Raw genomic sequence first — 23,013 nt, 5'->3', positions numbered from 1 at the left:
AGTTAATCTCTAGTAGCCATCTGTGGTTTCTAGAGTAACCCATGAGTGATGCATTTTGGCATAGGTCTACAACTATCAAAAGATGAGGACGTGAAGACGTAAAGTAAACCTGTACACACACATCATCACACACGTTGCTTATTCATTTATGCCTAGGAAGAGGGAGATATGCACTGCTTTGCACTCCATTTTTAATGCTTGTGCTAGGCTCACTCTCCTTTTTTCTTCTGAAAACAAGCTTTTAGCAAATCCTTAAAGCCCATACAAGTTGGGGTTTTTTAATTAATTTAAGAATTTTTAGTATGGATGCATGGAAAACTAAACTGCGTTTGAAATGCAGGAGAAAATATGTATTGTCTCATGGGAACACAGCACTACTCTTTGCATACTTGCTTCTCTTTCTGCAATTCCCTCAAAAAAAAAAAAAGTTAAGAAAGGTAACTTTTAAATTTAACTCAAACTTCATTTCTTGAGACAGAAAGTTCAGGGGCAAAGGACACGCAGAATGGGCAAAGACTGGGCAAAAGACAGAAGTACGGTATCTCTAAATAACACATCAGCCTTGCATAGTTTATTAGAGCATGGAAAGGAGGAGATAGTGAAGAGAGAAAAAGCGTGGGTAGCCACGAACTAAACAGAAGGCAGCTGCAGACACACGCTGGAAGAGAAGGGAGTTAGGATTTAGAACAGATTGGCTTTCAGTTCTGTTGGCAACTCAGTTAGGAAAACCCTTCTAAACTATTTAGGGTTATGTCTCGATTCTAGTTAAGAATTATCTTGTTTAGCAGCTCCTTAAACTGTTTGTAAATAGTCAGAAAAAATGAACAGAAGTTTTCACAGGTTCATGTGAACACTCTGAGAAATCAGTCTTAGACTTGAAATGTGTTTACTTATTCATAAGGTTACATTCATTTATATTTGAAGACTCTAGTATGACTTCACGGAGAAGTTCAAGTAACTCAAAAGCTGTGATGTACAGGCTGCCCCAGTCGGGACAGGGGAGAATTCTCAACGTTAAAAATCCTAGAATACCTCGTGTGGTTTGGGTTTTATTTTCTTGTTTAATCCATTTTAAAATGATTGCAGTAGATTTAAAAAAAAAAAAAATCTAGGTGAAACGCATGCCAAATGATTAAGCTAAGGCTTCAAAGAGGCTGCAGGTCTAAAAGCTTGAAAAAGCAGAAGCAATATATACCTCAGATAGTTCTTGTGCATCTAATTTGTGCATACCAAAGACATTAGTTTTTATCTCTTATTTTACCAGCTAGAAATCCCTGATATTCTACTCGCTTTTAATTATTCAGAATTTTAACTCTCTAGCAAGAAGTGGCTGTTAAAATCTGCCAAATTGCAGAATCAAACACAAAATGTCATCATCGCCCTCAAGTGCAGCCACCACGGGGTGGGAGAACCCACAGTCCCCTCGGGAAAATGTATGAAAACAGCAAAGAGCAAAACACTTCCGAAGCAAGGAGGACAGAGTTTTAGCAACGAATATGCATTGCTACAAGATCATGTCCCAAAACACAACAAATCCGAGTCCCGGCTCAAGTTCTCAAGATCTCTTTGCTTTCAACAGCACATGAAAAATACAGGTGACGTTGCAGGCAGCCAAACACAAACCATAGTTCTCAGAGACTGACACAGCACCTTTGAAACTCAAATCAGAGCAAAATAAAAGTCAGTATATGCTGCAGAGAACAGCTGTAATATGCCCATTCCTACTTCTAAGTCTAGTAGAGCAAGCAGACAGGTTCTTCTATCAAAATACTTCCAAATGGTCAGTGAGTCTACTTCCATGTAGATAATGCTACAAGAACAATTTAAGTGTCACATAAATCAGTATAGCTTTTTTTTTTTTCAGAAGAAAAAAATAATCAGTCACTCCTTCAAAAACAGATGGATATTCTCTGAAATGCAGGAAAAAATCCAGAAGCAGCATCATATTATTTAGCTCACTGACAAAAGGTTGGGGAAGCTTATCCACACAGTAGTCAGTCGTAAGGGGTCTCTATCACAGCGTAGGTGCCAAGTATTTCTCAATAGTGGGATCACAGACAGGTAGAGAAAATATCAGAATTAATATAACTGATGGTTTTAGCTAAAAAGATGCCAGGAACTTGACCTCCATGTATTGCTAGAATATAACCAATGGTCCCACAAAACCAGTTTATCTTGTACAACACACCCAAAAGGAAAAGATGTAAAAGGCCAGTATTTAGAATGAATTAAATAATTGATTTTCAGGGCAATCGGAGATAAAACAATGATTGGTTTTTATGTTGTGCTTGAGCCTGTGAGCTTCAACTGCAAGAGAGACTCTATTGCAGAAGGTCTTACATGAGCAGAGTACGGAGGGATGTGGCCTCTGAAAACTCTCACGCTGGGTAAGGGCAGCTGGGAGTCACTCAGTGCATCTCCCAGAACAGGTCCAAGAAGGCCACAGCAGGAAAGAGGTTAATGTCAAAGGGTGACCTCCCCAGGTTAATAGCTTCTTATTTTAAAAAAAAAAAAACAACAAAACAAAACATAGGAAATTCTCTTCTGGGGGCTCTGAAACCCTGCTGATCCTGTCCCTGTGTACTGTGAGCTTGACTTTGTATTGACCAGATAACAGGAAAAACTTTACTGATTTACAAAATTTAAAATATTTTAAAAGCAAGGTATGATTTCTGAATTAGGAAAAGGCAGAATACTAGTTTTACTACTACTTTTTTTTTTTAAATCAGCAGATGTAGTAAAGAAAGAGAAAAGACAAGTTTAAAAGACTGATAAAAAACCCCACAGTCTGAAAAATATGATTTGAAAAAACAGAGGAAAAGCCCAATGTATACGTTAAAAAAAAAAAAGAAAAAAAAGTTGCTGTAATCAAAACGTAAAACCAAAACCAAAAAGTGAAAACCTGGCATACGACAAATATTTTCTAGTTATCATGTATCAAGTCAAGTCATACACAATCTACCTCTTAGCATTAATGTAAATACTGTTTTCTCTCTGCTTTCAAGGACAGGAGTAGATTTTGCCTTCAGCTTAGATTAGGGATATATTTTATTCTCCTGATAGTTTGTAAAAACAAACTGCATTTTGATCTTGATAGAGCATTTGGGCACTATATTGGTGGGATATACTACACATCACTACAATAAACCTACAGCTTTACTTTCCTAATCACAGCATTTAGGAAAAACTCAGGTACAAGACTACAACACCCCAAGTTACTAATGCATTTGTTTACCCGCAGCCATTAAGGCTACCATTAAGGTATTCACTTTGCTAATTCAGCCAAAGACAAGTCAAAAATCCTTTATGCAATACTAGATTTTCTTTTTTTCTCTCTTTTTCTCTTATTTCTTAATTTTAATGTATTTTTTTAAAGGACGCAGTCTACTCTCTCCTGAAGGAAAACTGCCATAAAAACAACCAGACTGGAGAGAAAGCAAGCCGGTTCCTTAGCTAATGGTGGGAAGAAGAGGCAAGTCTTACCTGCAGTGCACGGTAATCGGGTGATTGCCTGTTTGCTGCTGCTGCTTTTGGACAGCCGCAATCAGGTCGATCATCCCTTTTCCTTCTGCAGGAATCCCAATTTCTGGCCACCCGTGGAAATGGAACTGCCGAACAAGCCTGCTTTGCTTCTCCTGGTTACCCTGCGTGCAGGAAAAAACACCAGATTTATCCAGCTGTTACTTCAAAATGGAAACACGCTTCTTACCTTAAACATTTGTAGCGTTAAATTTTGCACCGCTGTAGTAGATGGGGCTATTTGCAACCTGGTCCATAACATACTGGTCCTGCAGACCTGACAGTTCTGCTTCTAAATTCCCCATCCACTATGCTGATAATTCATCCCTATAATTTTCTTTTTGATTTGCACAGCGGTTTCATCTCGGTATTGCTAAGGACACACTTAAAGATTATTCATCCTGAGTGCCAATGGTTGAAAGCTTTCATTGTGCATAGGCCAAATGCAAAGTGCCAGTAAAACAACCCAATTCATAACGCACTCGTCTTTGCACAACACTACCTGCTACTTTGAAACTTAACGATTATTTGCCTTATCTTTATCCTTGCTGATTAAAAGCACACTGAAAGTTCAAATAAGTATTAATACCATGCTAGTGCAGTTAGCTCCAGACAGGTTTGGATGCACAAAAGGCTCTTCATTTTAACTATCCTGAAATTTGTGCTTGCTGCTTCCCATGACTGCATTATAATAGCATGTGGATGCAACATTAATATTCTGGCAATTTTACTACATGTCCTTAACTCTTGCAAGTCACAGAGAGTTGAAAACACGAGGTCTCTGCTGATGCCAGGTGCTTTCAACGTGTCCACCATAGGGGACATCTGGTGAATGAGTTTGATGGGGAGTCTCAGGACGCTGCTTTGTACTGGAAGCCTGGAAGATGTCAGCATTACGAGGAAAAAGGCTTGGTCAGTCCTCCTTCCTCCCAGCTCTGCAAGAGATCTTTTAATGTAATATTGCTTCAAATATCATTGATGTAGTCTAGCAGGACTCGGGCACAATACAAAAGTTTCTCAGATTTCTTAGATCTGCAGCAGCAAACACTTCTAACGATGCTGGATTGTAGTGCAAAAATGTTGCTGCTTGGATATTACCTAAAATGCTGTTACTTGAGTTTTAAATACTTTGCAATGTGACCTAAGTCAACACATTGACAAGGACTCTCTGCTTTGCGAAGCACGGTGTGTATTCATGCCTAATGCCTAATCCACCACCCTCCCTCATAAGGAAATACAGAGTACTTTTAAATTTCAGTCCTTTTGCTTTGCATGTGCCTAAATTACAGGCAGTGCAGTAAGTAGTTAAATGAATGATATTCTCAACTGCAAGTAAATTTTTTCTCTTTTTTTTTTTCTCCAAAAACAGCAATGCAAATCAGGTCCTAAAGAAATGATGCAGTGAGTGAGGAGATGCACGCCCAAAAGATCAAAACCAGGTTTTGAGTAGATCGTGCCTGTAGCAGAGAAACATAAAGGAAGAGCTGGTAGGCAGAGGCAAGTACATGTGCTGTAAAATGCTTCATAGGATTTAAAAATCTTGAATCAATTTTTCTTTTATAGATATGTGGGAGATGGTAGAAAATAAAAGAACAACAGCAACAACAAAACATAAAAAACCCCCAAAACCCACATCCAACTTCGATCAATGACATGTTTCACTGACCAGAATTTTCATGGGACTTTAGGCAAAAATGTTTCATATAAGCTCCCTCTTGACTGATACAATGTTGGATGTTGATTAACCACATTTATCTTTAGATAAAAATTGCAGCATTTAAGTTACATAATCATACTTGCAAATGCCTTCAAATGCAAAAATAACCCCAAACCCTCATGTAATTTAAAACCAATACCTGATTGTACGTAACTATGAAGTCCCTTACGCTTATGGCATCTAACAGACTGTCATTCTTTATTTCTACAGTTATCTCTCCGTGAGTTACAGAGCCCTCTGATGGCCAGTACTGGCAGCACTTTTCCTGCAAAATTGAAAGAGAACTGTAAACATTCCTTGACATTTTTTCCAGTTACCTACACTGTCATGAATCTCTGATATAGGAGGTGACATACAGCATAATAAACGCATTCTAAACACTTTGTAATGAAAAGGCTACTAACCAAGAATACAGTAATAAAACATTTCTGTAACATAAACTGTTAAGATGAAAAGGGCTTAGGAGTCATAGATGGCAAATACGGCCTTTAAAACAGATTAGAATAAAAGAAGTAACTCCTGAAAGCAACGCAATGTTGCCTCCCAACGCCACCAGCAAAACACATTTCACAGCACTACAACACCCTGGTTGCAGCGTTGAACCCTGAATCTTCGAACTGCAGCACATGGAGGTATACAGGACTTAATTAATTAACGATGTACTAGGGGAGGTTCACAACAAGCCACTGGAGCTTATACTGGCAGAACAGGGAGGGAAGTTTGCACACAAGCTGTGTCCATCTGTTCCCAAATCCCAAACCACTGTTCCGTGTCAGGCATCCCTATAAATTCTGTGCTTTTAATGTGAACTGGGCCCTTTCACAAACCATAATTTTCAGTAGTTTTGGAGGGTTTTCTGACAACTCAAGCAAAAGCAGCAACATCGGCCCACACCAAACAGTGAAACAAGAGCTTCTTTTGGGAAAGGCAAAAAATCTCATATCACTAGAATTTGTAGGCAACAAATAGTTTATCTAATATTAATGCCCACAGTTTACAGAGCAACTGCTTCGCTCTGGAGCTGGCAGCCGCGGGACACGTACCTGCTCCCTCTCTTGAACTTCTGTGAGCATAACGATGGTGTGGCACTTCCATTCCCACACCATCCGCCAGAAATCCTCCACCGTGTGCGGAAGTGGTCCCTGGGTGGCAATGAAGTAATCCTTCTGGCGATAGCCCTGCGGAGAAAGAGCAGGATCCGCTTACGTCGCGACATACGAGCAGAAGTGACGGAAGGGGATGGTGGGAGAGGAGATCGCCACTTCAACTGGTGCTTCCCGTCAGCCCCGCTGCTCGATACCGTGATGGGTACTGCAAACCTGGTGATGCTGAGCCCACCCCATTCCTGCTCGTTGCCAGAAACGCAGGAAAAAAATCCCCCAAATTCACAATCCTGAGTTGTATTTTATGACTCTTTACAGTCATGGCTGAAGGGATGAAATTTTGTGGTAAAAAAGGTAACTGAAAGGATTTCACAAGGAGATTATAACAACTGCAGCAATTAGCTTTACTACAGAATTAACATTTAACTCAATTTTTGAGCTACAGTTCTATTTACATACTGATGTGATCATCACAGCTGTAGTGTCCACAATCCTCAATCACTAATGGGGTTTTACTGCTTAAGGATATAATTAATTCTCATATTAAATAAAAACAAGACACAGTGGAAGGTGTTGCCCAGGTTCCAACAGGAAGCTGGGAAGAAAGTTAGGAATTAATGCAGGTCTGCCCAGGTAAACCCTGGCTCCCAAACACTGTGACAGGCTTTCCCCGTGCTAAATACGGACTTTTCTTTTCCCTTTCCTCAGATGAGCACATGTTTACATCAGTTTTAACCTGAACGCAGATAATGGAACTGTTGGATGTTAGTTGTATAGCTAATTTGTTTTGCTGCCTGTTCGTTAGGATTTAATAAAAGCCTTAGTCTATAAATCTAACAACAAGAAGAATATTTAAATTACACAACCATTTAAACTGAAATTGAAAACATCAGATAAGAAATGCATTTGGAAACTCTCATAAGCCAAACCCAAACAAAAAAGCTAATGTTCTTCATAAGCCAAGTTGATTGTGTTTCTCTCTAAAAAGACTTATCAGCAACAGCAAAATATCTGACTAGCAATATAAATACATTGAAATTTTTCATACATACATCTATGAAGGAAGCATTGATGTAGTCTGTATACTCTTGCCCTCGTTTCATCGACAGAATCACTCTATTAAAATCATCTGGAAAAAAGAAAAAAAGTCTAGTCTTACTTTTGCTAACTGTATGTTGACTGCTCTGCTATTACATTTGTGAAAGAACAAAACCAACAAAATCTTTTCTCTGAAAGCCAAAGAGCATCTAGATCTTAGCCAGGATTTAGTAAGTGTGTGGAGGAGGGCGCAAGTTTTTCTGCTGTTGTTTTTCCTTTCACACAGGATACGGCCAGCAAGGTCTGAAACTTTCATTTTCAGGTGCAGACATGACAGTCCTGCTCCAGACCGTGCAAGGAATCACTCAGAAAATACGTTGGTTTAAAAGGTGAGACTGCTGAATTGTTTAATTCAGTCTTGAAAATACCTGATCGTAATATATTTTACACAGATCAAGTAAAAAACAATTCATTAAATTCTTTGCAGACACTTCATAAGGGAATTACATTTAAAAGGAGAGGATAGTGCTGTTTGTATCAGTAAGGTCTCTAGAAACTGCAGAGCAGACATGCCTGCAGAGAGGACAACAAAACCAAGGGGATGGCTAAAGGAAACACCCAAAAGAACATGTTCTAGCTAAAAATGAAGCAAAACTACCACTGTGGGCAGTACAACAGGTTTTGAAAGAATTTGAATTTCACAGGCAGAGAAGTTAAAACTTTTTCTCTTTAAGACATAGGCAGTAATTATTTGCAGAATTCCAGTTTCCAAATCCAGGCAGGACCTCTACCCTTGGGTGATCCCAACAGAGCTGTATTCTGAGATGAGCTGAGTTGTTGTCAACATATAGATACAGTGTGTGTACTCACAACAGCCTTAGGATAATTGCGTATTTATAGCACTTGTTTCTATATATAAAAAGTTGATCTCTTACATGGGATAATCTGGATGACTCTAGCTTTCTTCATATTTGCTGGAAGATTGCCAGTTCTCATGTTTTCTTTCATTATTCGAACATTTGTCAACTTCTGTAATAAAACACACAAACGAGGATGAGAACCCATTGGAACAGAAGCTGTTCTCGCTCACCATATCCTGTACTCAGAGGGTTCCTAAGTGTCTTCATCGGGTACAAAACACTAACACAGTCAAAGCGAGACTGACTTTTCACAAAAGCCACTTCCTTGTCCTGTCTACAAAAATGAATTAAGAATAATAGTCATGTATTTTTTTCATACTGATAAATATTTCAGAATCTGAACATACTCCCAAGGCATATCAATAAAGTTTAAGGGCTGTAAAATGAGAGCAGATTTTAACATTTTGGGTCTGTGTGGTGTTTTTTTTTTTTCTTAAGACACTTTTGGACCATCTGAACATGGCTTTCAGAAGCACAGAGTACCCGTTCCCTTTGAAAAAGCGTAAGTTTCTTAAATTTGACATTTGGAAATTTAGTTCCATAAAATAAGCCACTTTTGAGAATACCTTTTAATAAAAAGGTCTGCGTACCATTTTATTGAATTAGTTTTATTTTTTTCTTGCCAGCCTTTCCATAAGAGGAGGCAGACTGACCAGCAGACTGACCACCGTTGGTCTCCCGCAGCGGCAGCCCCCGATCAGGAGCTTTCCCAACAGGCACTCCAGCCAGCCAGGCACTGCAGGAACAGACTTTTCATTTCCACGTTGTCCTCAAGTACTGAAAACCCCCCTCTTTTATTGACTTCACTTCCTTTATGGTCAAAACGTGAACTGATTTCATATTCATATTAATTTCATTCATGTTACTATTATTACAATCCTGTTCAGAGTATTAAAACTCTGGTCCTTTAGTCCTGGACTGTGCTTTCCCTGCGGCACAGCACCCTGTTTCTGGCACAACAAGGTGCACGACTTTATGGACTGCTGTGCACCAAATCCTGCAACTTGGCTCTATACGTCTTCAAGATTTTGCTACTGAAGGGACCGATATTCCTTATTATTTATTCAGTTTGTGCTGACAGCATTCCCAGGGCACAGAAGACAAACAATGCTCTTGCCCCAACAATTTTTTTATAGTATAGATTACACACCTGCAAGGTAACACAACAATAATAAGCTGCTTCTGCTGGGGTGGGACTTACCAGGAGACAATCATAGTTACACAGTTGCATTTCAGCAACTATTTAATATCAATTCAATTTAAATTAAAATTAATTTAATTTTCAAACTGCCAAGCAGATTTTCAGGCATGTATTTGCCAGGTACTGATTTTCAGAAGCACATCTCAATTCTAGTAAAATCTCTAATACCAGCAACAAACTATTAGAAAACAGAACCCTACCCTCTGAGAAATCACTTTTCAGCTACTCTGTAATACTGCATTCATAGACTTTATGTCAGAGGCTCTCATACTGGTTACAACATAGCTCTACTCTTTTTTGGCGTAGGAGGGCTCAGCGCTCCTGGGCCATCTAAGTGCTTTTCAGAATACACAGCAGAACTAAGCATTACTCTCGGCACTTTAATGCAGCCTTGCTGGCACAGTGGACAGCAAAAACAAACTTAGGAATTCTGGAAAGAGTAGAATATTTGATGCTTTCATTTGCTTCCTTCCCTCAGACAGACCAATACTTTCGATTTTTTAACTTGTTGCTATATCGTCAGACTTATTTTTACATAATTTTGTTTTCCCAGTTCCCAATTTCTGATCAAATTAATCCTGTAAAGGAAAGTGAGAACTCCAGTTAACACCTGTATGTCATTTAATGCTTCAGACCTAAATATAGAATAAATATTTTAGCATAGCAAAAGTTACACAAAAGTTCTAACTATTTCCTCCAGACAATAAAATCTGTTTTAAACAATGATAACAAACAGCCAGTGTGGTTGCTTTCTGCATTTGGGGTTTCTCCACTAAACAGAAATGCCTTTTTTTTTTTCTTTTCCTTCCTGACAGGTCTGGATATTGAACACAAGATGTGTAAATTCTCTGCAATTCTTTCTGCTGTCAGTCACCACTGAGTTAACAATCCCACTGAGATGCAAATTAGATGCACTTAATCCAGCTCCCTCTTCCAGCATTATCTGATCTGGCATCTAGCACCAGACCAAAAGAGTAATCCCATTTTTCTTTTATAAACAAACAGAAAGCATATAGGAAAAGGGCCGTAAAAGGACGTAGCTTTGAACGAGCATTTGCAGAACAGGATGTTAAGCAAGGCCCATTCACTGACTCTGCAGGATTCATTCACAGCAAGCACAAAATAAAACAAGCAGTTCCGTTTTGATGGACCTTTTCTTTTAAGGTTACACTTTTCCTGCTTTTGAAGTATCTTTTTGGCTTAAATGTTTCCACACTTAGAAATCCTTTGGCAAAGGACTTTCATACTTACTTTAAATTCTTCTTCTAGCCCTATTTTGACGAGGTTTGGCGCCGCGTTGTGTGATGTTTGTAGATGTTTTTCTAAGGATGACACATCTAGCTCCGTGTCACCGTAGAGGTAGTATTCAAGTAAGGCTTGATAAATGAAGGAGTATTGCATCTGGAATGAACAAAGAGGCAGATAAGCATACTGCAAAGCAAGGAAGTGAAACTACAAATTCTGGCACTTTCATCTATCTCATTTGGTCTACAATCTACTAATTATCAAAACATACCTTAAGCTAAAACAGTGTTTTCCTGTTACATCGCTCACACTCTCTAAACTTCCACTCTCGTGTGCATGGGGAAACCTGGCCATGATACTTAAAGATAACACGCCTTACAGCAGTCTTCACAGCCCTAACATGCCTCCATCTTATTCCCCAATGCCATCCTTATACTGGGCTTTGTTCATTTTCCAATTATCCAGGTGGGCAACAGAATGGGACATACTGGGATGCATATCAGAGTAGAAGCACAGAAGCATATTCTTCTTTGACTGTGAAAAGTTGTAGTTTCAACTGATTAAAGTCCACTTACGTCAGTCTGAACCATCTGCGGACGCTGATTACGGATTCTTGAAACAAATTCAAAAACATCAACTTTCTGTTCCGCATGCATCATGTCTATTATGGCATCTATAACAATAAACGTCCCTGTGCGACCCACACCAGCGCTTGAAAAGGAAACAAAAACAAACAAACAAAAAAGATCAACTGAATTACAGGAATTGCTACAGCAATGACACGGGTAGAACTTATGCCATTTATACGGGACTGAAACATAAAATTTCATTTTTTATTTTAACAGTGATAGCAAAATAAAAAGTTGTGTGAGTTTTTAACATAAAAAGTCACCTCTTAACAGCTCAGAAATGATGACATCAGCATTATATTAGAAAAGACAGTTGGAAAAGAATTGTGCTTGACCAACTATAATAATTCAGTCTAAGATGAAATTTTAAATATTTTTCTTAATTTTTAGCTCTTTTCTGCATGGTTGCTGTTGCACGCTGCTTAGATAACAGCTACTTGTTACAAGTTCTACACGTCCTAACGCTGCCATCCCAAACTATTTTTTTTCTTTTTTAATAGCCTTCAAGAGCCACAAGAGGGAGCACGATCATTATAAATTACGCTACTCCCGCGACTTTCAGCTCTTCCTTTCAGAGGAAAAGGGCATGGCATCCTGTGCTAGGCATTAATAGCTCTCCTTTAACCTTCTGTTAGCTTACTTTGTACAGCAACTGCTGTAATGTCCACAAACACCTTCCGAAACACGACAAAAATCTCTCCCCCCCACCCCGGTGTGCTCAAAGATACAGATAAATTTTCAGGAAGGAAACATGAGGTTTTAAGTACCACCAGAAAAAAAAATGATTGCATGAGTAATATGACTTAGTTCATGTGTACACACACACACTTTTACCAGCGAATGCCATGTGTTTGAAAGCAAAGCCCCCGAGCCCTCCTATTCCAGAGGTCCGGAGGGACGATGGAGACGAGCAGACCCACGAGTAACACAGCCCTCCACCAAAATGTCACGCAACTTCTTTGCGGTGAACGAGCCCACTACCACCTTCTGCCTCCAAATCCCTTTGCGTTTCACCATCGGTTTGGCAGGCTCCCCTCTCTCCTCGCCCAGCCACGTCCCGCTCCAACGCTCCCACCCGCCGGTCCCCTTGGCCATTGACCACGGGCCACCGCAGCTTCCAGCCCACGCTGGCCATGGCTCCCTGCCCTCTCTCTTCCTTTCATTCATGTTTGACCTCTGCCACTGCGGACGAGTCCGCCTCGAGTCCTACCGTCTCGACTCTCAGCTGACAGAGATTTTCCTCGTCCTGACACCTCCTGGAAACCACCTCTGACCATGGGTCGCTCATCGCCACTTCACACTTGTCCTTCATTCCTCAGTCCTGTGAGTTTTCACCCACGGAGCCCCACGCTCATCTTCCTCACTTCCCTTTCCTTTACAGATACGATCCCTCTTTATACATCCGTGTTCCCTTCCCGTGCCTCTGCCCCAAGGTTACCTGACTTCAGATCACTGCTTAATTCAATCCTTCCATGTTCCTGCTAAAGCTGGTAATTTCACCAGCCTTGACATTTGCCTGGGAAGTTCCCTGATTTTACCCATCCTTAACCTACTCTAGGGTATCGCTTACTCAGCTACTCCTCAACGTAGCTCTCTGCTCACTGGAAAAATGTATTGCTGAAAACTTCTGGAAAAAAAGAATTGGCAGAAAATCCTGCTTTCCCCCCAACCCGTTTTATCTGTTCTTCTTTACCTCCGAATGCTAAAGTAGTGTTTTATTAATTTCTGAAAGATTCTGACTGAGCAGTTTTCATCAGAATGACCGGGTGGTATTTTTATAAAAGCTCACTAAATATGGATGGTTACTCACTATCGATGAGTTTCCCTTTCCTTTTTTCAACAATTCAATAGTGTCATATCCTGAACTGTAACGGAAATTGTTACCTCTCGCGTTCTTTATTTCTAACGCAGGCTGAAGTACTGCACTAGCCCCCAGCACTGACACATAACGGTGTTATTGTGTTCTGTTGGACCATTATATTTAAATCTCTGCAGATTTTTATTAAGATATTTTATATTTTCCTTTATTTTGTCTCTATTTCTGCTGATTAAACTAAGTACAGAATTTCCTGCTGGTGCAAAATAAAGGTCAAGCCCGGTATGAGTCTCCACAGAACATCATGGCAAAAGGCTATACAAATATTGTGGGTTTTTCAAAGGCAAGACTATGTGAGACTATTAAAATCTTCTTTTTCCATTTAATGCTTTTTCTTTAAGCCTCTTACATATGACACCTGGGAGAGAAGATGAATCCTAGCAAGGCAAGATCTGGATGGAAACGAAGAAACAAAAAGGCTGGCTTGGTCAGGACAAACACGCTCTTTTTCAATAGTGCACACTTCAAGGACTCTTAAGAGAGTATTTCTAGATGTCTGATATGAGCAAGAGAATAAGAAACAAATACATGAATCTACAACCATTTCCTTAAAAACAAGACCCGTAAAGACAAAGCTGCTATTCTTTTCATTTTATTCTAACCTCACTATGATAATTGCTCCTGAAAAGACACTTCTTGCTCAGTTGTGAGCTTACAGTTGCTATAGAGATTGCAATTACTCTCTTAAAACTGATTTGGAGTTTGTTTGTGGTTTCATTAACATAAGGATTCAAAAAGTTTAGCACAAGCTTCTAATAGCAGGACATTCATGTGTATGTGACCGAAAGAGTGGGAATATGTTCTGTATTGGTATGTAGTACATTTCTAAAATTGCAGCATTTAAGTCTCTTAAATGCAAGTCTTTATTCAAAACTTTCCAGGCATTTAATGGATAATTTACATAGCAAACTGCAATTTTATTGTGGGAGAAGTGGGGGATGAATTCTCAGAGGAGCACTTAGTGACAAAGGTCACAGATTTGTATTACAAGTCTGTTTTTCTGACAGAAAGCGTATTTTTACCAAACACTGGATATCACTCATGGATAAAAAAAACCCAAAACAAAACAACAACTTCTGTTTGAGTATTGAAGCTACAGCAAAGAAAGATCTTTTGAAATTGTTTTTACCCTGGGCTCTCAAAAAGCTTAGCCTATTATTGCCCTTTACACATACAAATATAAATATGTAAGTAAATATATATACACACATACACAGACACACAAACTTCGCAGCCTATGAACAGAGGATTAAAATTTAACCTATTATACATGTAACTCCAGGCCAAGCTAAGAGAATGGCTGGAAGAGCACATACATACCTACAGTGAACAACGATTGGTCCAGCATGGGCAGGATTCAATGTTTTGACTTTTTTCAGGAATTTCAGCATCCCAATAGGTGTGAAAGGCACCCCAAAATCAGGCCAGCTGGTAAAGTGAAGCTGTGTAACGAGCCTCGGAGCTTTACAACCATCATGAAGCTGTGGAGAACACAGAGACTCCGAGTTTGACATTTCAGTTTTCATGCAAAGATTTACAAACAAACTGCTGTGGTTATTTATGACTTTAATTCCTGCAACACTTAGAGCCTGACTGAAGGATTAGAAGTTCACAGTGTATGTAAAATACAAACACAGGGTGAAATTACCATTTATTATTAAAATGCACCTCTGCAGTGAAAACTGGAACAATCCCAGGACAGGGTTGCAAAGAGTAAGACTCACAATTCATGTTAATAACAGATCAAATCCTAAGTCCTTTTCCACTTATAAAATCCTCACAACACTTCTTTAGAAGCCTCAGATGCAACTCACAAAATTCAGTCTAAACATTGGGGATGTGCATTGCTACGAGATGCCACATGCCAGCTTTTGCCAGGTCGCGTATGAAAAACAAAAGAAGGGCTGCACATCTAATGGCCAACTACTGACAGGTTCATGACCTGACCTACTCTCCAAGAATAAAAGAAGGTACTACAGAAGCAATGACAGCAGAGCTCAGCATCGTTTCACCTGCATTCACTAACCACAAAGTAACCTTAAGGTTAGAAAGCGTATCTGTCTCGCAAGCTTTACATCTGTTAGCCAGGGTCAAGGCCATTTCTTTCAAACTGGAGAAAGCCAATTGGTTTTGTAAGGTTGCCTGGTCTCCATCAATGGGTAACCAAACCCCACAAACACATACTCAGCAGAGATCCGACAAGTGAAAGGCAGCCGGGTCCATCCCTAAACTTCCCAGCCCTTCAGCTTATCTACAGTATGTACATCTCTGTACGGTTCCTTCTTTCCCATTCTGCTTTCTGAGCACAGTTTCCCTGAGCATTTTTATCAGCGATGCCTTATCAGCAATCACTAGTCACACCAAAGTGATCTCCACGCTAGATCAGTAGAGACTGCTTCACAGTTCAGAATCTGTAACTAATGCTGAATGAATCCACCCATATCTTGAGGGGCTCTGAGGTCTCCAGGTAGTTCTATACGTGGTTTATCAACTCTCGCCAGCCCATACTGTCTTCAGTCTTCAATCTCAAGCAGGCGGTCATTGCATTACAAACACAGCAGCCCTCCCTTTAGGGGGTGAGGATCTCTAGCAATTTGCTCCTGTACAAGGCTACATGCTGTGGACAAAAGCAAAGTCATCCCCGCCATCTCTCTTGTGATCTAAAGCTTTAACTTGTGCCGGAGACCAAGGACACAACAGAAATCAAGCTGTAACGCTGGCAGACATTGGCCAACTAATATCCACAGACTACTCCAAATACCCAAACACAAATTCACTCATTTATTTATCTACGCAATCTGCCCAAAAAAGGTCAAGACACTGCTCCTGAGCTCCCTCCCTGACAGTCACAAGGAATGACTTTCCGTGGCCCTTGGCTACAGACAAGAAGAAACCGAGCGGAACCTCTTGCAATCCATGAAAGCATAGCGGATGCTACGCGTGCTGACCTGCAGAGCTTGCTTCCCTGCCTAGGAGAGGTGCCAAACCTTTCTTGATTTGCAAATATGCTTAACTAATTTCCTGAATTTCTTTTAAGCAAATATTTGACATTGTACCAATTTGCTTTCAAAATTAAAATGAAGACAAGAGCAAGGGCACTATTGTTACTTACCGACTGAACGCAGAACTTGCGGATGGTGTAGTCCACCAGAACTATGCAATCTTCCACTGACACGCGGATATTTCCATAAGTCCAGCACCCTTGGTCAGGCCAATACTGATAACATTTTTCCTGTACAAACATACAGTGAGTTTTATAACACTGAGCCTGCTTTCATTGTTGGTCACTCATAAAACAATGAAGTTATTTGAAAATAGTGTACATAACTAGACATAGGAGCATGCAGAGGTTCTCATCTGGCACAATACAGCTTTAACACTTTGCTAGTGCTATTGATGCTTAAATTTAAGCACAGAAGGTGAAAATAGCTTTGAAGTTGTTTTTTAACCTAGCCAGACCTAAACAGCTTTTATTTCGGTTTGGTTTTTTTTGTTAGGGGGTGCCTAACTGTGGGGACTGTGATGTCTTGACTCTTTGTTTTTAAGCTTTAGGCGTAGTCGGTGAGAGCTGCGAGGCAGTCCTCATTTGGAGTCATCAGGAACATCCAGATTTAACAGTTCTGGCTTCTCATACTGGGAAGGGGCTCTTCTTATGGACTGCCTTTGCTATTTGAGCTTCAACAAGCAGTACTACAACTGCAGTAAAATAAAGCAGAAGTACCACCATGAAGAGGCAGACGAGGAATGCCCATCCTCATACCTGCGGTGAGCTGACAGTATCTGAATTATCTTTTTGTTATTGTAAAAAAAATGCACCCAATAGGTATGAAGGCCAACTTCCACACAGCGATATGGCACATCACGTCTCATAAGCACATCCTCATCTCCTTCCTAAGGCCAACTATGGCTGCTTATCCCCATAGTTCCCCATTAGCAGGAGAGATTGCCCTTGGGGGGCAAGAAAAGCCCAGCTCTCCGGCACTGGGTAGCTTCAGCCTCCTCCCCCTCTTCCCTCCCACAACCACCGGGGAAACAAGTTGTTGGTTTTTTTTCTTGGGCATAAGTCTTTGAGGACTTTACATGTATTTCACGTAAGGATGTAGCATGCTCAGTGTGGCAAACTGTCCCCCAGGGAAAAGAAAATAACTAAAAAGTATCTTTTATATTTCTGATGGTACATTTCCTTAATATTTTAATTTAGCTACTCAAGTTTGCGAAGCAGGAGTGAAGTTAAATGTTTCACGCTTGTTGCATGTGTCTCAGCATTCAGCCAGTACATGTAGAAAGTCTCACACAACGGGAGGATCGAGATGCATACGAGGAGGAATGGGGGACAGGAAGGAACATCATCACTCTCACAAAGCAGCAGCTTTGTTTTTTAATTGTTTTGTCCATGTGCCAGAAAGAATTTTCAAACCTAATACTCAGAAAAAATGAAGCAAGTTTTTATCTTCATTTCTAAGCAAACCTATCCACAAGCGCAGCTTTATGCTGCGATAAAAACACAGGCACGAGAATTTGCCTTTGGCTATGGGCTACGCAGGACAAACTTAGCTATCGGAATTTTTTCCTTGAGATCAATTTATATAAATTTGTATTTTGGAGATGAAAACTGCATTTATGAGCAGAAACTTAGATGTGCTAGAAGGAAGAAGGAGAAGGAAGTGGTCGGAAAGGCGACTGGCCAGACGCTGAGCAGCCACAACTGCTTTTGGAGCATGCTCTCATAGAGACATCCCAGAGCAAACTGAAAGCTCTTTACCTCTTTTCTTTCTTTCAGGTTGGTTAACATGACAATAACTGCTGACTTCTGCTCCCATATCATCCTCCAGAAATCATTAACTGTTTCTTGCTTCGGTCCTGCAGACAGAATACAGCTCTGCTCAAGAGGGATGATGGAGACCAGCATATCACACAGTACACATGAACACCCCCTGCCCCTGCGTGCCCACCCAGATCTGTGTTCACTACAGACTGCTCAGGTTTTGAATATACCACATATTTCTTAAAAAAATCCTATTTTCTTTTACACAATCGCATGCACTCAAATCCACATTTCTAGCAGATACCTCCTCTCTTGAAATATTCTTAATGCTCTTTTAAGCAGGCTACAGCAGGAGCATCATTTAGGATTTCTGCTTTGCAGCTCTCCCCCATACCAAGGTCCAACATTACCTGTGACCACAACGAACCACTGTCTGAGAGCAGCTCATCGTGCTGTGCGGGACAAGAGTATTTCTGAAGGGCAGAGGCAGTTATTGCTTTGTGTCTGGGATTGCGGTGACAAAGTTCCCCAAATTTGTGACTAAATACAGCGCAAGAACTCATGTGAAAATGCTGATTTCCATATCAAGATGGCTTAGACAGACTGTATTATCAGGAGACATCATTTTTCAAACCCCGAGTAAGGAGATTAAAAAGAAAGAGAAGGAAAGTGGGGGTGGAAGGGGGAAGGCGAGCCTCTTCACTCAGAGCACTATCTGCGGGTCTAAAGGCAGTGGGTTACCTCACGCTCACTTTAATTTCCTTTAAACTGTAACCTCTAAATCCCACCTCACATTTGGCCACCATCTGCAGCTGAAAATAACCTTTAAAACACGTCTAAAATTAAATACATTCGGCCATAAGAGGTACAGAACAGAGAAATGAGAATAAATTACCTTGTGCTGCTATGAATTTATTCTTTTCTTTATAACCCTATGGAAATAAACATCAGAGCAGTTAAAAGATGAAATGCCAACATATGCTAGCAGACAAATACTTACGTAATTCACAGTCAAAGTTTGCAGTTTGGCCAACAGTGGACAACTGTCAACTTACATCTATATATGACGCATTAATGTAGTCTGAAGGTGGGACTCCATCGATCTGGGTCAAAATCACTCTGGAATGATCATCTGGAAGAAAACATATTACAAGCATGTTTGCACGTTAATCAGAAATCTGTTATTTCCTTGCAAGCAGGAGGCCAGGCTAAGCACACACTTCCCAAAGCAGCTCTCTCCTGTACTGTCCCTGGTTCTCATGAAGAAACTTTCTGCACAAACATCTTGCTTTGCTCCCACACCTGGAGGTCACTGGGACTGCAGCTCTACAATACTGGCAGCCCAAACTTCTCCCTATTTGCTTGCACCAAACTAACCTGAGATCCTAAAATATCCACTTGATGTAGCATACTTTGGTAGCACCCCATGAGAACTAAAGCTTTATAACACAGCACCTGATCACCGCTACAGTAAAACCGAACAGGGGAAGATCAATACTAGAGACATGCCACAAAACAGACAGGTTTTGCACATATAACGCATGAAGAACATTTGTGACCAGGGAAATTGTATTACTTGAATATTTTCAGCAGATGAACACTATTACCAGTCTGCTCAGTGCCAGAGTTAATTGTCTGATTTAAAAGAAAAGGCAATGTCTTACATGGCAGGATGTTAGGATATCTGTTTTTCTCCCTGTTTTCTTCCTTATTCGCCATTTCAAATGTTCCCTGCACATATCCAGGTGTTAATGACTAAAAAAAAAGATACAGAAGTCAATGTGTTAGAAAACAGCTAACTCTTGACTGCACATGGCTTAGGGAAAATCTGCATTTATACATATTGCCTTGCATCCAACAGAATCAAACTTTTTTTTTTTTTCGCAATAACTTTCATTACTCTATAAAAGGAAACTACGTCCTGGCAGATTTCACTACAGAAAACGAGTTCAGCAGTTTTGGAAAAATAAGTAATTTTTCCGCCAGAGATCACAGTTATTTAGAAAATTGTTAAACTCTGAGCTGCTGCTTTAAGCTGCCATCTGCCGCGGTGATTCACAGCGCTGTGACCCAGCCGCGTGGATGCGCTGCTCCCTCGAGCTCAGCTCCGACAGCTACTTTTAGCAATAACAGTTGGTTCAACAGCATAAATAGAGTTTGATTGTTAATGGCTCACTGCTAAGAACATTAAATATCAAACATCTTGCCGAGATCCACAGGTGAGGGCCCAACTCTGGCTGAAAGGGATGAAGAAAAAATAAATCACAATTCTTTCATGCCGCGAGTCGCTGCACGAGCACAAGTCAAATTCTGCAAGTAATCAGCAAGATCTAAGACTGCGGATAAATTTAGTCAAGCTTAAAAAAAATATATATAGTCTTGCAAAGTAAGCAAATGAAAGGACGAAATGGAGAGGAAGAGGGTGAAGATGAGAAGAAGGAGGTGCCCAAGGCCACGGCAGAAGCTGCTGAGATGCCAGCACCGAGGTCAAGTGGCCGATCATCATGTTCATCACGAGACGTGGCACGAGGCTCCTGCCCTGCACTTTTAGCTGCCCCCTCACTGCGAATGGCATAAATGAGAAACGAGTTTCATCAAGTTTCTTGTATCAAACTCCTAAAAAAAATACAGCGTCAGCATGTTGGATCCCACTGAGGTAAAATCCCAGTGGTTTGGGAACATACAACCACCTTCTTCCACGCTTCTTCTACCTCCCACCGCCCAGTCTGAATCACACAGGGGAAGGGAAAAAAATGGTAACCGACTGCACAGCTTAAAGCTCTGCCTCGCAGAGCGCAGGGCTTGGAATTTCCCCTTAAAAACAGCAATATGTGTTGGCAGGGTGACATAGGATAAAAGTGGGGGTGCGGGGAGGAATTCACCACCACAGAGGAAACAGCAACGTGCGTTTGTGGTTTTGGTTTTGGTTTGGTTTTTTTTTTTTTTTTGTTATATCACTCAAACTTCTGAATGTAAGTAAAAGAGAGAGAAGGTTAAAAAAAGAGTCGAAAAAGAAAGCTGCTTTTAGCAAACTGCTTAATTCCTTATTTGAATGAAGTCCATGGTTTTGCTAATTAAAATACATTTACAGTTTATAAAACACTGAAACTTAATTTATGTTTTGCGTAAAAAGAAATAATTGGCACTTCCAACACGATTTCTTCAAACTTCAAAAGTCAGGCAACAAATTCTGAATAACCAGTCATATAAGCTCTGCATCTTCACATGAAAAATGCATGAAAAGTAATTATCTCTGGCAAAATAATCTCTCCATTCCTTGCTCCCTACTCCTGCAAGGCCCTGACATCTCCCTAAAAACCTCCTAATGTCATGCTGCATGGCTTAGAGCAGGTGTTGAACCCTGGTGCAAGGACACAGCCCGTTTCGCTGCTCCCATCCATCTTCAGAGTGGAGGATGTGATTCATCAAGGATGCACTTCATCACGTCCTCTCCATCACCCCATGAATCACGAGGAGCCGATGAGTCTTGGTGGTGCTGGGTCATCTGCTGCCACCGCAGTCTTATCTGCTCCCACTTGGCAGGAATTCTAAAATCTCTCTGAAGCTTCCGAGGGGCTCAATCTACCCCAGCATCGGTGCATTTTCTCCTTTTTTTCACTGCATGAACCACAGGGATGTCTCAAGTCAAAATTAAAATTTCAAAAGCAAATTCTTAGAGGAAGGTTTTCAGACATTAATCTGAAAATCAAGGCAATAAACCAGCCATCATAAACTTCAAAAATCCAGCTCATCTTGTGTTATGGATGATAAATAGAGGTAAGTACCTATACAGAACGGAATATGTTTTTTTTTCTTCTTTGTTTCTTTTCCTTCTGTTTAGAAAGTACACACTCTTCTTAGTGCTCTGTGCTCACAAAGAAATCAAATAGTAAAAAAATGAAGCAACTGAGGGTAGAAGGAGCCTCTGCTATTTTGGCTAGTGTACAAGTGCAACAAGTGCAATGTACTTCTTAAGGGTAATTTAGGCTTGAAGGATAAAATCAAAAATACTAAAGAACACCATTACGCACATAAATCTAAGAGAACTGCCCTCAAAAATCCTTTCCATCCGCTACATGTCTTCATCTATCAGCACTTGCTCTGTTTTTCTTTTCCCCAGCAAAATCACTTGGGACCTAACTTCTCTGGCTGGTGCACGTGCCTGGCCACTGCTGGCTCACAGGACTCACCATTTTCAGCCTGAATCTGTTTCAAATTCACAATGGAGACCCTGTATCTGTGTTCCCGGAAACGTCTGACCCCGCTGGCATGTTAGATCAGGCTGTGTGAAGAAAACACTGGAGCGGGCAGAGATGTCCCAGCACATGCCCATCAGCTGAGCATCCCCAGCCAAGGCTGCAGTCAGGGTCCACTACGGCTCAGCAGCTCCTGCCCAATGGCTTGTGCAAAGGGGACAGCTTTGGACCCATCCAAAAACTGCAGGATTTGGCAGCTACGGCTTTGAGGGGCAAATACAGGCGTAACCTCAGCCGGTGGGAGGATGGAGCTGAGTTCAGGGGCTCTGCGTGCCAGGGGATGCTCTGAAGGAGAGATCATTGCACAGATGTCTGTGCTGAAGGGTCTGGATTTCTCATCCCCTTTCCTTCCAGTGCTGCAATAACAGAGTTCTGTTTGTCAGCTTTCCTGGTTTACGCTACAATATCAATCACTCTGATTTTCAATTGTCTTTCACCCTTTCTTCCTCTCTCAGGCTTGAGCAAACAGCTCATATATCCACACAAGCAGCCACAGGAGATATACAGCAGGGAAAAAAAAAACCCAACAAAAAACCCAAACACATAAAGCATCAAGCAGACTTGCTGTGCCATCACCCCCTGTCACTGCTCAGACTGCTCATTTATGGGGACCGGACCCCAGTTTTCAGACTCAGCACTTTTGTGCAGACAAACTCACACGCTCACAGCATGGTGCAGAAAATGATCAAAGCAAAGCAGGTTTTAAATATAAAAATAGATGGCTTGTTTTGCTCCTAACTGCAG

At 40.7% G+C, this 23,013-nt stretch overlaps 1 protein-coding gene across 4 annotated transcripts in view; it reads right to left on the bottom strand.

Annotated features, from left to right (window-relative positions):
* The window catches only part of PTPRE (protein tyrosine phosphatase receptor type E), a 118,129-nt gene that overhangs the window by 12,616 nt on the left and 82,500 nt on the right, over nucleotides 1–23,013 (bottom strand). For all 4 annotated transcript variants that reach the window (XM_069797217.1, XM_069797215.1, XM_069797216.1 and 1 more), the window contains exons 6-18: nucleotides 19,678–19,768; nucleotides 19,069–19,145; nucleotides 18,909–18,945; nucleotides 18,011–18,108; nucleotides 16,361–16,480; nucleotides 14,569–14,729; nucleotides 11,319–11,454; nucleotides 10,750–10,899; nucleotides 8,313–8,406; nucleotides 7,392–7,468; nucleotides 6,280–6,414; nucleotides 5,376–5,501; nucleotides 3,484–3,644 (exon numbers count right to left, since the gene is read on the bottom strand). In XM_069797217.1, coding sequence (XP_069653318.1) covers nucleotides 3,484–3,644; nucleotides 5,376–5,501; nucleotides 6,280–6,414; nucleotides 7,392–7,468; nucleotides 8,313–8,406; nucleotides 10,750–10,899; nucleotides 11,319–11,454; nucleotides 14,569–14,729; nucleotides 16,361–16,480; nucleotides 18,011–18,108; nucleotides 18,909–18,945; nucleotides 19,069–19,145; nucleotides 19,678–19,768 — 1,463 coding nt within the window. The remainder of the gene's footprint in view (nucleotides 1–3,483; nucleotides 3,645–5,375; nucleotides 5,502–6,279; nucleotides 6,415–7,391; nucleotides 7,469–8,312; nucleotides 8,407–10,749; nucleotides 10,900–11,318; nucleotides 11,455–14,568; nucleotides 14,730–16,360; nucleotides 16,481–18,010; nucleotides 18,109–18,908; nucleotides 18,946–19,068; nucleotides 19,146–19,677; nucleotides 19,769–23,013) is intronic.

Source organism: Haliaeetus albicilla, chromosome 11 (genome assembly GCF_947461875.1).
Source record: "Haliaeetus albicilla chromosome 11, bHalAlb1.1, whole genome shotgun sequence".
In the NCBI taxonomy this organism is placed as follows: Eukaryota; Metazoa; Chordata; class Aves; order Accipitriformes; family Accipitridae; genus Haliaeetus; species Haliaeetus albicilla.
The sequence above is the reverse complement of the archived record's forward strand: the minus strand, read 5'-3'. Positions and strand labels throughout refer to the sequence as shown.